At 34.6% G+C, this 18,485-nt stretch overlaps 1 protein-coding gene across 3 annotated transcripts in view; it reads left to right on the top strand.

Moving 5' to 3' along the window:
• GSK3B (glycogen synthase kinase 3 beta) overlaps nt 1–18,485 on the top strand; it is a 210,366-nt gene that overhangs the window by 161,709 nt on the left and 30,172 nt on the right. For 2 of the 3 annotated variants that reach the window (XM_029939394.1, XM_029939392.1), the window contains exons 8-9: nt 9,711–9,806; nt 16,238–16,276. In XM_029939394.1, the coding sequence (XP_029795254.1) occupies nt 9,711–9,806; nt 16,238–16,276 (135 nt within the window). The remainder of the gene's footprint in view (nt 1–9,710; nt 9,807–16,237; nt 16,277–18,485) is intronic. The other variant, XM_029939393.1, reaches the window with a different exon arrangement.

The following is an 18,485-nucleotide window of genomic DNA, read 5'->3' as shown; positions in this document are numbered from 1 at the left end:
TTTAGTATACTTTACTGATTGTAGAAGTCTCTCTGCCCTACAGCTCTTTGAAGATAGGAACTCAATAAATATTTTTGAATGAATGAATGACTTAAGAGGCTGAGCACAAAATTTAAAATGCCTCTTAATTGTCTTACGTTTGCTTTCTTGCTTTATTTATTTTGAGAGCGAGAGAGCACGTGCGCTAGTGGGAGGGGGGCAGAGGATTTGAAGCAGGCTCTGTGCTGACTAATGGCAGAGAGCCCAAAGCAGGGCTCGAACTCCCTTACCATGAGATCGTGACCTGAGCCAAAGTCAGACAGTTAATTGACTGAGCTACCTAGGAGCCCATACCTTTGCTTTCTTAAAGACCATTTATCTGGTATATAAAATAATTTTGTAGTGTTTGATATAGACTCTGACACTTTAATGCTAGCTTTAACAGTAACATAAGGATAAACATCTGGTTGTATTTAGTGTAGTAAATGTATCACAAATTACATAATGGTCTGTTTTACTTATCAAGTCAACATCATCTAGGTGTAATTAACATAAAATAAAATATAGCTATTTTAAGTATACAATTTAATAAGCTTAGACAAATATATATAACCACTGTCCAGGTCAGGATTTACATCATTTCTATCACCCCAAAAAAGTTCCTGTGTACAGCCTGGGCTGAGCAAATATTCCAGTGTACCCAGGACTGAGGGCTTTTCCAGGATAGTGCCAGGCAAACCAGGATGGTTGATCATTTTGTTCATGCCCCTGCACAGCCAGCTCCCCATCTTTGTCTCAGATAACCATCAGTCTGCTTTCTTTTACTACAGATTAATTTTTTTTAGTCTTTAATTTATTATGAATGTATGTTTCTTTTGTATCTGGCTTTTTTTGCTCAACATCATGTTTTTGAGATTTATCCATGTTGCTGCTTGTATCACCTTTTTTTTCCATTTTATGCTGAGGTGTATTCTGCTAGAACACAACTTCTTAAATCTATTCACCTGTACATGGACATTTGACTTGTTCTTGGTTTTTGGCTATTACAAGTAAAACTGCTATGAATGTTTGTTTGCAAATCTTTTTGCAAGCATATGTTTGTATTTCTTATCAAGGAAGGACTTGAAAGTATCTATAAAGGACTAAAGTTGCCAGTCATATAATAAGTGTATGTTAACTTTATAAGTTAGGAAACTGTTCTCCAAAACAGTTTTACTATTTTTCACTCCCACCAACAAATAAGAGTGTTCTGTATTTTCATCTATACATGGTATTCACGGTAATTTCAAGTATAGTCTTAAAATTACAATTATCATTAAGAAGAGTTCCTCTTTAGTTTAATTTCCTTGCCCTAAAGTCTCCATTTTCAGATATTAATGTAGACACTCCATCTGTCTTATGATAAGTGGTTACATGGTATAAGTTTTTGCATTTTGACTTGTGTCTTTATATTTTAAGTTTCTCACAGACAACATATACTTACTACCTCTTTATAAAGTCTGACAATTTCTGCTTATTTTTAAAGTTTATTTATGAGAGAGAGAGAGAGCAAGAGAATGAATCCCAAGCCTGACAATTTATAAAGTCTGACAATTTCTGCTTATTTTTAAAGTTTATTTATGAGAGAGAGAGAGAGCAAGAGAATGAATCCCAAGCAGGCTTAGCACCATTAGCACAGGATCAAATGTGGAATTCAGTCCCATGAGCCACGAGATCATGACCTGAACCGAAATCAGAAGTTGGACGCTTAAATGAGTCACCTAGACACCCCCCTTTTTTATTTTTAAATAGTGCATGCCTTTGCATGACATTCCAAATTTACTAACTACTGATGCAAAGTTATACAAAATTGTGCTATTCTACTTAAGGCTTTTAGTTTACATTTGACCACCTTTAAGCAGTTATGGTTCCCAGAGCAATTTAATAACAACAATAGTTTCTGTAACTTAGGCTTTGCAGTTAAAAATTGTTGTAATAAAATTAGAATATGCACAACTAAGCATAACATGGCTGCTGTTTAACATTCCAAGCAAGATTTTACACGTGTGAAATAATCACAGCAGGCAAAAATACTAAAAGTTGAATGCTTAGTAATGCAAATATAGTTAGGCATGAGTAAGCATAGGATTTACAGTGAGAATCTACAATCAAGTCTGAAGTGATTTATCAAAGCTTAAGATTTGTAAAACTTTCTAATCTTGTTTAGCTAATTAGATGTTTACATTTCTTCACATAATTCTTCTGTTGCCTAAAATCTATAATACTAACTGTTCAAGATATTCTTTTTGGTAAGTTGAATTACCAGATAGGGGTAGATTTAATTTAAATCATTTTTATTGTTAAGTCTATATTGTAACTTTTAATTATAGCCTTGTGATCTTATAAAATCTTGGTATATCCTCCACAACTCGAAAGAATTCAGATTTCATTTTATAGTATAATCAGTAGAGTATAAGACATTGATTTGTTTGAATTATTTTAAAAAATCTTTTCCTTGCTTTTGCCCTTAATATTGAGTAGACTATTTTAGGGAGTCAACTACACATGTATTTGAACCCCATATTTACAGCTGACAAACTGTAGCTTTGAGAGTTGGTTTACTGCCATCAATTGTATGTTTCTTTTTAGTGTAAAATGAGTAATAAAGTACCTATAAAGTTTAAATGAGGAAAAGAAAACTGACAATACCTCACACAGAGCTTTTTACATACTGAGTACTCAATGTTTCTTCTCTTTGTTCTCTTCTTTTCCTCACTGATGTACCTTTTGAAAGGAGAACTTATATATGCTTTCTCCACACATGATTATGATCTGCTTGTTCTTTTCCTGGTTGATCTCAACATGGTCAGAAGGGAAGTCTCTTCATAACCAGATGTAATGAACACCTTTTGGGCTTTATTTTAACTGAGCTAATTGTGTCATAAGTTGCTCATCTCACTGTCCTGTAAATGTTTACTTTCCTTGGCCTCCATGGTATCATTGTCTGTAGGATTTCTAGTCTCTTGGACTTCTGTCTCAGTTTTCTTTTTAAATTTCCCTTTTTACTATATATTTGTGTCCCATGGGTCACCATCTTTAGTGCTCTTCTCCTTCAACCTCCTTTACCTGTTACATACTGTCACAGCCACCTAGCAACTGTACATCAAGTACTATCAAACCTATTTTTCTACCCTCATGCCCTCTTTGAAATCATATACCTAATATTTACCCCTTAGTTCTTCTTGAATGTCTTAAATATTTTTTCCATCTTTATGCCTTCATGCTTAATAGTATCAACATTTTTCACAGCTACCAAAATTAGAAACAAGTATTGTCTTCCAATCAAGTACAATAAACAGATTTTTTGATACCATCTCTTAAAATTGTTTTACCATCTCCTAAAATTATCTTGCCACTGATGAGATTTGATTTATGCCCAACTCTGCCTCTAGTTAGTTTTAACCTGAAGAGTTGCTCCTTCTGGGCCTCAGTTTTTCTCCTCTGCAAAACTTTTTGGAAGAGGTCAGAGTTTGGCAGCGAGGGCCCAGGAGCCAGACACACTGTGCTACTTATTTTTTGTAAATAAACTTTTGTTTATGGCTACATTTTATTACAGCAGCAGAGTTGAATAGTGACAGAGGCTCCGTGGTCTACAAAGCCTGAAGTATTTCCTCTCTGGCCCTTTACAGAAAAAGTTTGCTGACCCCTGCTCTAGGGGATCTCCCATTTAGTTCCATCTCTATTAGCCAGCCTGAGGGGGACCTGGTTTAAGACTTTTAAAAAATAATAAGAAAAAGGATAGAAATGTATTACAGTAGTTGAGTATTTGGCAAGAGAAATTAAACATAGAACATCCTATTAACATTAGAATCTCTGTTTCCCCATCTAATGGCCTTAGTGATTCTAGATCATGTGGTCATAACAGGGATAAGAAGATCTCCATTGCTGCTTTGTGGTAACAGACTAGTTTATTTGGTTAATATCTTTTAACTAATTGATACCGAATAGATCACTGACTCCACTTACTGGTTAGTAACTAGGTTCTTAATATATACATATTTTAAAAGTAAATGACACAGTTAAACTATGACCATCAATTATAATTAAGAATCTTTTTTATATCACTATTTGCCAAAACCAGATCATTTCCCATTGTGATAATAGATTTTGCACATGTATACACTGTATATATTGAAGGAAGATTCTGAGTACATAAAAAATGCTTAGGTAAAAGTCATAAATATTGAACCTTAATTTAATTCCAGTCTATGTATGCTGATATGTACTAATGTCTGCAACTGACTTTGAAATGTATCAAAAAAATAAGGTGGATTGATGTATATATGGATAGATGGATGGAAGTGTGATGAACCAAACATAATAAAATATTAATTTTTTTTCCTGTTTTTTATTTATTTTTGAGAGACACAGAGAGGGAGCACGAGCAGGGGAGGGTCAGTGAGAGAGAGGGAGACACAGAATCTGAAACAAGTTCCAGGCTCTAAGCTAGCTGTCAGCACAGAGCCCGAAGCGGGCCTTGAACCTACGAACTGTGAGATCATGACCTGAGCCAAAGCTGGCTTAACCAACTGAGCCACCCAGGCGTCCCAGTAAAATGTTAATCATAGAATCTGGGTAGTTGATATAAAGAAAGAGGGTTTTCACTGAAGAAAAACATATATATATATATATATATACACACACACACACACACACACACACACATACACATATATAATTTGAGGCAAATGTTTAGATGTGAGTGACTCTGAGATACGAATTTAGGGAGAAGATATGGACGTGAAAACACAGTATACCATCTTGCTTTCACATTAAATTATTGGAAGTTTGTAGGTTAAGCAAACATTGTGTATATGATATGTTTCTCAACTGTTTTATTGTGTATTTCACAGATTTACTTCAATTGGAAATATTCTTAGATTATAATAAAAAACACATAAGAATTATAACATTCACTTCAGGGAGTGTGCTGCCTTTTCATTCCAGTTTGTAACTGGAATTCTCTTGCATAGCCCCTATCGGAAAGTTAACCAAATGGCTGATAGTCCGTGTGATCTCTTTCTATACAGTCTGCATTTACTAATGAACATCATTCCATTCTCATTTCTTTTGGCATTCTTACCAACTCATGGGGAGTTAGGACTCTGTCTTGTGTCAACAAAATACTGAATTGAGGGGGACTGCACAGCAAATACTGATTCAAATGTAGGCATTTTTCTTAAAGGTTTCATTTACTGTGAACTATATCATAATACAGAAATATATTAAAATGTATTCAGTGTAAAGTACAATAATAAAGTGAATATTGTGTAATTATTACTCATATTAAGAATTAAAGGAATGATTTATGCCCCAATCCAGTCATAATCCCTCCTGTATCTTCTCTGTTGAGTTTAATAATCCATGCTTGATTTTTCTAATGAACATATAGTTTACAATTTTACTCTATAAACTAAAATATAGTTTACTCTTGCCTGTTTTTAAGCTTTTTATATAAGGCAGTCCTACTGCCTATATTCCTTGCTGAGTGAAAACCACCACTTTGTGAGATTCTTCAGAAAGGATGTGTAGTTCTGCTTCACTCACTCTCATCGCTAGTTAGTGTACCATTTTATGACTCTACCACAGTTTATTCTACTTTCACATTTTTGCAGTATTTTGTTATTATGAACAATGTTGCTTTGGATGTATAAAAAGTTTCTCTAGGTTTGAGTATATATCTTCAAATGGAATTAGTAAGTTGTAGCATCATTGAAGATAGGCATTTTAAAATACTCATTTAATTCATCCAATTTTTTTTAGTAGTTAAAAGAATCCAGTAGGGTTGCATTTGGGGGGCAGAATTATTAATTAGTTAACTCCCCCTTATTTTTGACTCCTTTCCCTCTTTCCCAGTACATACAAACACATACATAGGTGCTCACATGCGCACATGTGCCTGCACACACACACACACACACACACACACACACCCTTCTTTAAGGGTTTAAAGTAGGATATTAGTCTTTCCTTTATTACTTAAAAATTAAGGGACACCTAAGTGGCTCAGCTAGTTGAGCAACCAACTTCAGCTCAGGTCATGATCTCGTGGTTCGTGAATTTGAGCCCTGCATCAGGCTCTGTGCTGACAGCTGAGTCTGGAGCCTAATTCAGATTCTGTGTCTCCCTTGCTCTCTGGCCCTCACCCACTCACATTCTGTCTCTCTCTCAAAAATAAATAAACATTTAAAAACAATAAAATTTAAGAATCCTTTTTAGCTTTCATATTTTAAGTGTAAATAGTTCCTTGCTTACAATGTCTGATGTCTACAGCTAAAAAAACCAGCAATTTTCTCTCCCAATACTAGAAAAAACCTTGCTTCTCTCTGCAAAGCTAGACTTCTGCTACAAAAAGGAAGGGAGGTTAAATAACTGAAGATCTGTTTCCAGTGCCCAAAAATGAGTTTTCCACAGAGTGATGTGCTATAATTTAGGTTATTTTTACACATCCCTCCCACCGCCGCCCCCCGTCCCGGCCCCATAACATGAGGGGTTTGCTCAGAAATATCTTTTAGGCAATTAAAGGTCATTTTATAGTTAACTAGATTCCTTTTTAACTTATATTGACAAATAATACGATACAGCTCTGTAGCTCAGAATGTCCTTTCTATCTCTCTTACTTCAACTTTATGTATTCTAGTACTTTAAATAGTTTCTGAAAGATATAATTGACATATAATAAAGTGCACATAAAAGTGCACAATCTGGTAAGTTTGACAGACATATGCATACATGAAACTACCACCATGAAATCAAGACAATGAACATATTCCTCACCCCCAGTAATTCCATAGTCCTCCTTATAAGACTTGTCTCCCGCCTTCACAATCATGGCTTTCCTTTCTGTCACTGGAGACAAAATTTTCTACAATTCTGTACAAATGAAATGATAACAGTAGGGACGATTTCTGGTCTGGCTTCTTTTGCTCAGTGTCATTTTTTTAGATTCATCAATGTTCTTTTTCTTGTTACTGAATAGTATTCTCTTCTATGGGTATACCCTCATTTGTTTATTCATTCATCTGTTGTGGACATTTGAATTGTTCCTGCTTTTTGGCAGTTGCAAAAAAAGATACTATGCACATTTGTGTAAAAGTTTTTGTATGAACATATGCTTTCATTTCTCTTGGGTAAATACCTAGGAGTGGGAATGATGGATGTAATGTAAGTGTATGTTAATGTTTTGAACATACTGCCAAAGTATTTTCTCAGGTGCCATACAATTTTTTACCTAGCAGTGGACGAGAATTTCAGTGCTCTACATCCTCACCAGGACTTGGTATACACAGTTGATCTTTTTTTTTTTTCTTAACTTAGCCTTCTCAGTAGGTATGTAGGCAGTATCTTACAGTTTTAATTAGCATTTCCCTGATGATAATGACGTTGAGCATTTTTTCACGTGCTTATTTACTATCTGAGTCTTCTTTGGTGAAGTGTCTGGTTCTGCCTTTTGCCCATTTTTATTGGGTTGTCATTTTGTTTTTGAGTCTATAGAAGTCTTTTTTATAATCTAGATAGAAGTCCTTTGCAGAATGTATGTCTTTCAGTCTGTAGCTTGTCTTTTTGTTTTCTTAAGAGTGTCTTTTGGGGGCGCTTGGGTGGCTCAGTCAGTTAAGCGTCAGACTTCAGCTCAGGTCATGATCTCACTATTTGTGAGTTTGAGCCCTGTGTTGGGCTCTGTGCTGACAGCTTGGAGTCTGGAGCCTGCTTCAGATTCTGTGTCTCTCTCTCTCTCTCTCTCTCTCTCTCTCTCTCTCTCTGCTCTTCCACCCCACCACTTGTACTATGTGTGTCTCTCTCCCTCAAAAATAAATAAACATTTTTTAAAGTATCTTTTGAAGAAAAAAACTCTTAAATTTTTTATTAAGTTCTGGTTTTAATGAAGTCTAGGGAATTAGAATGAAAAAACAGGGGCGCCTGGGTGGCTCAGTCAGTTGAGTGTCCGACTTCAGCTCAGGTCATGATCTCACAGTCTGTGGGTTCAAGCCCCGCATCAGGCTCTGTGCTGGTAGCTCAGAGCCTGGAGCCTGTTTCAGATTCTGTCTCCCTCTCTCTCTGCTCCTCCCCTGCTCGTAATCTGTCTCTCTGTCTCTCAAAAATAAATGTTAAAAAAAAAAAACAAAACGAAAAAACAAATCAGAGGGGCACCTGTGACTTCGGCTCAGGTCATGATCTCACGGTTTGTGGGTTTGAGCCCTGCGTGGGGATCTGTGTTGACAGCTAGCTCAGAGCCTGGAGCCTGTCTTCGGATTCTGTGTCTCCCTCTGACCCTTCCCTGCTCATGCTGTCTGTCTGTCTCTCCCTCTCTCTTTCTCTCAAAAATAAAATTAAATTTCTCTCAAAATAATTAAAAAAAAAAAAAAAAACAGAAGAACCCTGAAAGTCTTACTTTGCCCTGATTATCCACTGGTTGCCACCACAAATCCTGTACTTATTAAATTCCACTCCTTCTTTGCCACTATTTTTAAATTGTAAATGGCTGAATATTTTAACAAATTTGTTTTTATACCAGGCTTTAGAATTATAAAGAAAGATATATATCATCTTTCTTCAAAGTGCTCTCATTTTTAGTAATTTGTGTTTCTTCCTGTCATCTATCTTGTGCAGTCAGTTCCATAGTCTTTCCTTTGTCCAGTACATACTCCATCTCTAAAGGCAATGATATGTTCAATAAATTTTTACTTTGTATAACTATAATACTTTCTCCCATGCACGAATATGTAATTTCATTATAACAAGAAATCTCTTCTTCTTTGTATTCTCCATATGTCATAGCAAAGTTCCTTGTACACTGGGAACAATCACTAAATACTCATTGAATGGAGTTATTGATGATTGTTTAAGTAAGGTTCTCCTGATTAATTTATTGATAAATAAAACCTATGGGGTGCCTGGGTAGCTCAGTCCAAAAAGTGTTTGACTCTTGATCTCATCTCAGCTCATGATTTCATGGTTCATGAGTTTGAGCCCCTGCACTAACAAAATGTCGAGCTCTGCACTAACAAAATGGAACTGCTTGGATTTCTGTCTGTCTGTCTCTCTCCCCCTCTTTTTTCTCCATCTCTCTCTCCCTTGCCTTTCCCCCACCTCCCTCTCTCAAAATAAATAAACTTAAAAATAATTAAAACCTTTGGCTGTACTTTACGAAATGAATAAAAGATCTTCTCATTTCAGATATCCACGATTATAGTAGGTGGTTTTTCTAGTTAGAACAAAGATGTTTGATTTTTACTTAAATGCTTTTGAGTAATCTTTTTTACAGCCCTGGTTTAACATTATGATTATCATTAAAGTCTGTGTAGGGTAGTATAGCATTAGGATCCATAGCCAGTTAAAAATTAAGTGGAGCACCTGGGTGGCTCAGTTGATTAAGTGTCTGACTCTTTTGACTTTGGCTCAGGTCATGATCTCACCCCCACGTTGGGCTCTGCACTCACAGTGTGGAGTCTACTTGGGATTCTCTCTTTACTGCTGTCTCTGCCGTGACCCACTCTCTGTATCTCTATGTGTCTCTCTCAGAAATAAACTTTAAAAAAAAAAAAAGTCTTGTGCAAAGTGTGCTCTTTTTAACAAGTTTTTTATTTCATAACTTTGTAATTCCTTTTCCCAATGAAACCAATATGTTAAAACATAAAGATTTATATTTGTAAGTATATAGAAAAATATGGTAATAATTTGCTTTCTTTATCTAGGTCCTGGGGACACCAACAAGGGAGCAAATTAGAGAAATGAATCCAAACTACACAGAATTCAAATTCCCTCAAATTAAGGCACATCCTTGGACTAAGGTGAGTCAAAAAGAGTTCTTTAAAAAGCACATTAACCAATAATCAACTTAATCTTGGGTTTCTCATTGTTCCTTAAACTAAACTATTTTGATACTAGATAGCTGCCTGAGTACAAAGTACATAGCAGCTCTGCATCTAAAGATAGTTGGGCAGCATCAGTGTGTCATTGACAGTATAAGCAGTACAAACCCTACTGGTTTCCTCTAGATGGTTTTCAGCCTGGGTTTTTATTTGTAGGATGACTATATCATCAAAATGAAGAATTACACTAGGAGTAGTATCTTATATAAATTTTGAGTACTTAAAACTCAGATGTAAATTTCTTTTCACAATTAAAGATACTTTTTCAATATCATATAGCATATGAAAACATGTATTTCATGTGTTTATTTTAAAAACTATTCATATATAGACCTTATTATAGATTATAGTGTGTTTTTCTTTTATTTGTATTCCTGTTGGTGTTTTGGGAGAGGAATAAAAAGATTTGATCTTGCTTGGAGTATACATTGAAAGTATTGATATGTTAATGGGATGTCACTACCCCTTGGATAGCCTCACCCCAACATAAGATGGAACCAATTCTAAGAGCATAAGTACTAATTTACCAGAAAATTTAGTTTTTGCTTTGATAGTTAATTGAAATAATTTTAAGAGAGATTTTACTTAAAAGTTTTTCTCATTTCAGTGTAATTTGTGAGATTAAGGGCAGAGAAAAAAATCTCAATCAGGGCTTATTGCTAGAGTGGATCTTTAGCATCCTTATTTTATAGATTCAGAAACTCTGGCCTAAGATACCAAGTGACTTATTCAAGATAACATAGGTGGCCATCACAAAGCCAGGATTAAAATTCTGCTCATTTGTGTGTGTGTGTGTGTGTGTGTGTGTGCGCGCGCGCGCGCACGCACGCAGTGCCAGACTTATTTACAGTTACGTGCCATGTACCTCTTCTCACCTTTATGTGTTTTTCATTATATATTTTTGTGAGTTCTAGTTCAAGCAGAGATTTTTCTGTACTTAAAAATGTAGACATAAGGTTGTTTTGAGCATTGATAGGTTCACTTAGTTGGTTATAGATCTTCTATGATAAGAGGTGAAGTAATTTAGGGCTATAGATGAAATAATTTATATTTCCAGATTCAAAGTATGTTTCTTTCTGTAAATTGTATTATGACTTTAGTTACTTTCTTGATTTCAAGTTCTCGGAATCTTGTCGTCTCTCTTCACTGCAGAAGATCCTCTTGTTACTAATTACTTGTTTAGAATCAGAGATCTTGGTATTTTAGTGCTAGAATATAGGTTAGCTTTTACTGGACAAGATGTTGCCTTCCCCACCACACCTTTTAAAATTTATAATTTTAAATAATTCTGAAATAAACCATTCTTTGATCTTTACACTTAAAGTTTATTTTGAGCCTGGGTCAGAAGATACTTAGGGTCATTCAGCTGGCTCTAAATTCAGAGAATCCTAGGTGGCCTTTGGGATTGATTGTAGTTTGAATCCAGTGACATTTTATAAGTTAAAATTTAAGTGATTTGTAGTATACTATGATTTCAACTATGTTAAAGAAAAACAAAAATTAAGGAGAATTCTATATATAAATATATATTTTGAGTAAATACAAGGAAATACTCCAAAATACTAATGTTAGTTTGAGGGAGATGAATGTAGGTGATTTTATTTTCTTAGTTCTGCATTTCTGTACTTTCATTAATAAGCATGTCATATTTATGAAGAAAGAAAAATAAAGCTCTTTTTGGTATAATCTAACTATTCCTCACATGTTACCCTTAATATAGAGTATCTAACCAACATAATGTTGAAATTAAGGTCATGAAATTTTATTTAACAGTCCCTATCCTCGTTTTTTGTTTGTTTATCAAGACTGCTATCAGTATTAGTGTGTGTCATGGTCTGCATTTTTTCTCCTTGATATATCTTTTCAAGTATTAGCCAAAATGGAATGTGAGGAATGGTTGGTTATAGTTAAAATGCAGCCAGCATAAGATCTGTGGTCAATATGTGTGCTTTACATCTTCCTCTACTTATGTGGACTCCTGATGTTTTATATCTTACAATAATGCTCTTCAAGCTTGAATAATCTATACAAAGCCCTTTTGTGTGTTTTATTTAGGCTTCCATTCCTGTACCATGTGTAGAATGATGACTCCGTTCTCCCACCTATTTTCTGTGTTCAGACAGAACTCTGTGTGAACTCTTCATTCATTCAGTGTGCCTTGGCATAATTTGATTTTCACTTGGTACAAATGCCTTTATTATGTAATAAGTACACATATGTTAATTTCTCATTAGTGCACACAACTGGGTTGGTGTTACTGTAGTTGTAAACACAAAACCAAATTCAGACACAGAAATTCCATGGCATGCTCTGTCATCTGGATGGATCTCGATAATCCAAAATATGCCCCTTCACTATCAAAGTGTCCCATTTTGGATAATAGATTATACAGTCATTCTGTTCCTTATTCTTTCTGTCTTCTTTCCCGAAGAGCAAGAGATTTATTCTTGTCCTGTTTCTGACCTTTCTAACCTCGAGTTCTTCCCCAGAGAAGCGATTTAGGTTTCTTTTTCATTAGTATCTCCTTTTCATACTTAGGATGATATTCTTTTCTGCTTACCACATCTTAACCTTTTCTCAAGACTCAAATCTTACTTCTCTCATGAAATATTTTCTAATTTTCTGAGTTCTCCATGATTAATTCCCACTCTATAACTCTTATAGTACCTTTCTAGTTATACCATATGTATTGTAGCAGTTCCTAATTTCTTTTTTTTAGTGGTAATAATAAGGTAGATATCAGTTACTTTAAAATGTTGCTAAGTCTTTGCAATATGGTAAGTTTATTTAATAGTTAAGTATCTATAGGATATATGGGGCCACAGATTATTGGTTAAGTATCATAGAAAGCAGTATCCACAAGTCAGTCCTTACATACTCAATTTGTTAGAACACTGTCCACATACTTGAAAATGAATAAATGTAGTACTATTTACAGCTAGCAATGAGGAAGTAGAAAATTGGGTTCTAGGTCATTTCAGCTGTTAAAGGTACCAGACTAGATGGGACATGTTATATTTTTTTATTCTCTATGTTTAAAGCTACACACAAAACCTTACTATACTTTTTTCCCCCTACCATACTTATTTTTTTAAGACTTTATAATTTTAGCTTTTTTTCTGAGCTTTTCAGTATAAGATTTTTCACCTGGTAAACTTAGCTGTTTCAACTATAGTTTAGCACATTTATAGTTTAAAAAAAAAAAAAGCCTCCAGAGGGGTTGAGAGCACAAAACAAAAATGGTTGCCAGACTTCTTTTTTGCAGGTAAGCTTATCAACCTTTTCTGGGATAGGGTTGGAGGTAGATTAAAAAAGAAAGCAAAAATCTACTTTTAATATGTCATTTGTTCCTTAAAACCCCTATCTCCTATGTACCCAACACCGTGCTGGATACTTAAAAAGCTTACAGGTGATATAAATGACTCATTGAAGAAAATATTGAATAATATATAACCATATACTTGATTGTGTGTTGTAGGTGTTCAAAGGTGCTTCACATGCTGTGTATGTATGAGGCAGATCTCCAGTGAGAGAGGTAGAGGAAAAAGGAAGACTTCTTATAGATGCTAGAAGAACAAGGTTGGGGGCGGGGGGGGGGGGGGGGGCTGTTGAAGAAGCATTTAGGTATGCTTAGATGTTGGTGAGGTCAGGAATTGTTGTAGTTTAGGGGACTGTCCCTTAAGATGAGGAGGCATGGATAAAAAGAAAATGTTCCTATATTCCTAGGAAGGTCAGTCTGACTACAGTAACTGTTTTGTGAACAGTGAAAGATTAAATTGAGTAAGTAGACATTTGGTAATACATACTTCTGGGTAAGCCTGCAGTACTATTCTATCAGTGAATGATGTTTGAGGGAGAAATTACATTCCATAGGTAAATGCTGATGTCAACACATTATATTTCTTATTGTAATAGAGCTCAGGAAAACTCAATAAGCCTTTTAATTAGTACAGATGAAATTTATTAAATGCTGACTCTGTTGTGGCTAAGGAAAGGATGTTTGTGCTTCTTATGAATGATGTACCACATATGAACTCTTAGTAGACTTAATTTCTTTTTGTAGCTACTTAACCTGGTTCATTAACTTCAACAAATCCATGGCATCATCTCACTTTTAATCCTATATTTAGGTTTACAAATTGCCGATAATTTTCAATGATTAATAGACTGCTTGAGAGCCAGTATTGGGATTGCTCTTTAGGAGTGTTCATGGTTTATCAGTTGTTAACATTGGGTGCTTCTGTATTTTGTGTATAACCCGAGAACAGTATCTGTGTTGTACCTTTATCACAATGAGATCTAGGAAAGAATAGCTGTTCGGAACAGGCACAGCACTTGTTCTGTGTTCTACTTAGATTAATTATCTTTGCCATAGGCATTTTTACATTGCTCTGGTTGGCTGTTTAGTACAGTAGAAATGCTGAGAGCTGATGCAGTGAGAATCAACCATAGGCCTTGATATTGTATATATGACTGTTTATTAATGGTAATTTTTAAAGGCTTAAGATTCAGTCATAACAGTTAGCTCCAGGTTGAAATTTGGTATTTGATGGCAAAAGTTTATATCTAGGACATGTAAGGAGAAAATGGCCTCTGTCATTTTTGAGTTATCCAAATGCAAATTTATTTTGAACGATTCTTCATTTAAGGACTCATTTGCATTTGTTCAATACCATAGAGACATTCTTTTTGAAAAAATGAATTTTTTCTGTTAGTGTCTTCTATGGACTAGTATTTGTGGTGAGAGTTTGTTTCAATTTAAGAAAATGAGTTGCTGCACAGGTGAGGTAGTATTTGAATCACTTAAAAGTTCATGTCAGTGTTTTAGTTCTTTTCAATTTTTCCTTTCTGTTTTCTTTCTTTTGTTTACTTATTTATTTATTGCTTTGTTCTGTTTTGTTCTATTTATTTACTTTTGTTTTTAGTTTTTACAGGGGGTGTTTTGGGCTCTCATGGCCTTGCTAACATACTTGGCTGGCCATATTTAGTCTGCGCACTAATCGTTAGTTGGCCCAGTTGAGTCTTACTTTGTGCTCTCAGTTTTTTTAGTCTTGCTTTCTATCTTTGTCCACCTGATTGTGTTTTGGTTCATGAGAGATTTTTATTCTGATGGGCCGGATTTTAATCCGTGTACTAAATTTTAGTCTGCAGACTAAAAGTAATCCGCGGATTATTTATTTTTGCAAAATATTAATTCCCCCACTGGAAACTATCCTAAAAGAATGTTAAATTCTCTTAGAATAGCCAAGGGAATTCACAGCTACTGGTGAGTTCTGCCATTTTTTGTTCTCAATACCTAGACATAATAGATCCTACTACCTCCCTTGCATATCTGGCTCCGTTGTGCCTAGGTGTTGGTGTACATTACTATGCATGTCACCTATAACTGTGACTGTCCCTTAGTTGTATTGTTTATTGTATATATATATTTTTTGTTTAGCTTTTGGTGGGTGAATTGGGCATATTTGCACATAGAACTGTGTTGAATTTGTAGTGCTCAAAGATGTAGCATTTTTTTTTCAGTGAGTTTTTCCAAAAAGGAAAGAATGTTCTATATCTATTTTTACTAAGTAATGGGTGCAAGGGTATGAAGGGGGCAAAGCCCACAATAGAAAAAGTAAGTTCATACCCGCACTCCTGAGGTGATACGTCAATTTCCTGAAGAATCCTAAAATAATGAGAATGTCAGCAAATATCTTTTAGCAGGGAAGTCAATCCAAAATGGAGAATAATCCGCGGTGGCCTGATCCTTCTTAGCTCACACAAATTGAAAATATCTGGCTTGAAATCTATAGTAATATAAATTAAATACATTTATTACTTTCCTCCATCACTAATAATTAAGCAAAAAATGTTTATACTGTCTAACTGGAATATATTAATAGATAAAAATTAGCATATTGGGAACTGATATCTTTAAAAGCAGGCTAATATGCCCCCTCCCAGTCATGTCAATGGATGATGAATCCAGGTCGTAGAAGACCAAACACTTTGCTTTGGGAAATTTACTTCTAGATTTCATTTTGATTTTAACTTTTTTTGGTTTTGTATTTTTTTAATAAACGCACTGGCATTGAAACATAATAAATTAAAATTAAAATGTTTATTGTGCCTCACCATTGCGCAATCAAAAAATTTTTTTACATACACTGTGGTGAAATAATTTTTAAAACTTGGACTTGCTACTGTGGAGACTGATGTTTAAAGTTTATAACTGTATAAACATTTTCTATGTCCCCCCCCAACACCATGGATTTCTTATAACACTGGATATATTTTTCCTTGCTGGACTATTCTCTTTTGGATTGACTTCCCCTGTTTGGATTATTTCACTGCATTATCATCTTTAGGATTCGTCAGGAACAGGACATTTCACCTCAGGAGTGCGGGTATGTAACTTAATTTTTTTTTCCCAAAATTTCAGGGCAGGTCTATAAAACTAGAGGGAAAACTTTTTTTAGAAAGGCAAAACTGTTATTCATTCTGGAAATGTAATAGTAAAAACAGCATAGGTAGCTGTGATTTCTTCTTCATTCACTGTGTGGCAGTATCGGTTTTGCTTATTATATATTTAGGTTGTCAGTCTCCTAGTCATTTATTGACATCTGGACTAAAGTTTAGGAATTATGGAGTTTAAAAAATACTTTTATGAAAATAAATGTGAACAAAGGTCCACAGAAATAAAGGTTCTGAATGTTAAACAATTTAAATGAGTAGGGAATGAAACAGCAACAGAAGCTTTGTTATTAGAAGCCAAATTTTAGTAGTTATGGTTTCCTTTTCTTTAGACATAAAGATAATTCACAAGAGCTATTTTCTAGTTTGGCCTGTAATTTTTTGAAGTTTTATGCTACCACACCGTATATTATAGTCACAGATCTAAACTTTGGAAGACACTGATCTTCGACTCCACATAATTTCCCACTTAACCTGTATCCATAGAATACTGCACCAAGGCTTTTCTTATCAGGAATCTCTCAAAGGGTATAAAAAAAAATAATGGATACTTTTTTAAAGGCAGCTTAGGTCTTGATTTTAATGTAGGCTCTTAGAATGAATTTTTCTTTATTGTTTTTAACTCTGATTCTATGAGTTAGGATTCCCTAGCAAAATAAGCTAATACATGTCTTAGTATAAACACGGATGGTCTCTTGTAGCCAATAAGATACTAAAAGGATGTGGATGACTTTTTTTTAATAATTAGAGATGAGGTTATAGTACTGGTTTATTAATAGCTTTAACACAAAATTTTCATTAATGTAACATGAATTTTTTTCATTTAAAATACACTCACTGTCCAGCTACCCTATATGTGAATGTTAGCAAGAGATACTTATTTTTACTTTTAGTGGTACTTTTAATTCTACATATATGCATACATGCTCCCATATTGGTGCAAAAGCAGTTTTCCTTGGATTAGCTAGCAAAATAAATCCATATACTGTGAAGTAAATGCAGACAGCCCTCAGGGATAAAACTTGTCAGTAATGCGTAATATTTTCATGAAAGACTTTCTGAGTTTTCCCACTGATTATTTTCTTTTACATTCTGAGTTTTATTATGAACCTGGCTAGAAAGCAAGAGAGGGAAAAATTACTGAGAATAATGGAAAGTCTGAACATTTTGAATAATGCAGTACTTTTAAAATTTCCTTGACTGAGGCAACTCAGATCACTCTAAAGAATAAAGATAAAGCAGTTTTTAACATTACAGAGGGTTTTCTAATACGGTCAATTGAATAATTAAGGCCTTTAATGTTCTAAAATGAGTTCCCAGGATCCTACTCAAGTCAGTTTCTCAGTTTTCATGGAAAATATTTTTATTAGCAATAAACTTTTTATAAAAACAAAAGAAAAAAAGATTTTCACTGTAGAAAGTACTCTTATAAATAGTCTCTCAAAAAGTAATGAGCTCCATAATAGTTACTAGTTCTCCTACCTCTAGTCTAAGTGAACAGTCAGATGTTACATGAGCCACTCTCCTCAGGAAACCTTACTCCCAGGATACTCCATGCTTCATCACAATCTACATGTCCTTCCCACACTATTTTCCTCCATTTTTACTTTTCTGCCTCTCTTTATATGTCTGTCCTCCTCCACTATCACACCCTCTGTTATCCTGTGTTCTTCCTATCAGAGGGGTATAATGTTTCATTTTTCTTTAGTTTCAAAGGCTTTCTGTTCATCTGTTTATGTTTATTTCTGTTTTACTCCTTTCTGTTTTTATTCTTCAACTGTCCATAATTTAGAAGAAAGTTATTTTCATAGTTTAATGTGTTAAGAGTTTCAAGACATAGATGTGTAGAAGGCTTTCTGTTCTTTTAAGCAAACTAGTTTATATGCATTTTTCTTCAGTATAGCCTTCAGTTGACTTTGTGAGTTAATGGCTCTTAAGGAAAAGTACATTTCTCTCTCCCTAATTAAAACCCTGGAATATTCATTCAAATGAGGGTAATCTGGCCATGTTTGTGATAACAGCTACTCCTTGAGAAAAGTCCTGGACATTTTGTCAAATTCTGGGTATTCAAGAATTTTTTGAAACAAGATAGACTTTTACTTGTTAAAGAGATAATACTAAACCACTGGCATTTGTAGACCT

Source organism: Suricata suricatta, chromosome 5 (genome assembly GCF_006229205.1).
Source record: "Suricata suricatta isolate VVHF042 chromosome 5, meerkat_22Aug2017_6uvM2_HiC, whole genome shotgun sequence".
NCBI lineage: Eukaryota > Metazoa > Chordata > Mammalia > Carnivora > Herpestidae > Suricata > Suricata suricatta.
The sequence above is the reverse complement of the archived record's forward strand: the minus strand, read 5'-3'. Positions and strand labels throughout refer to the sequence as shown.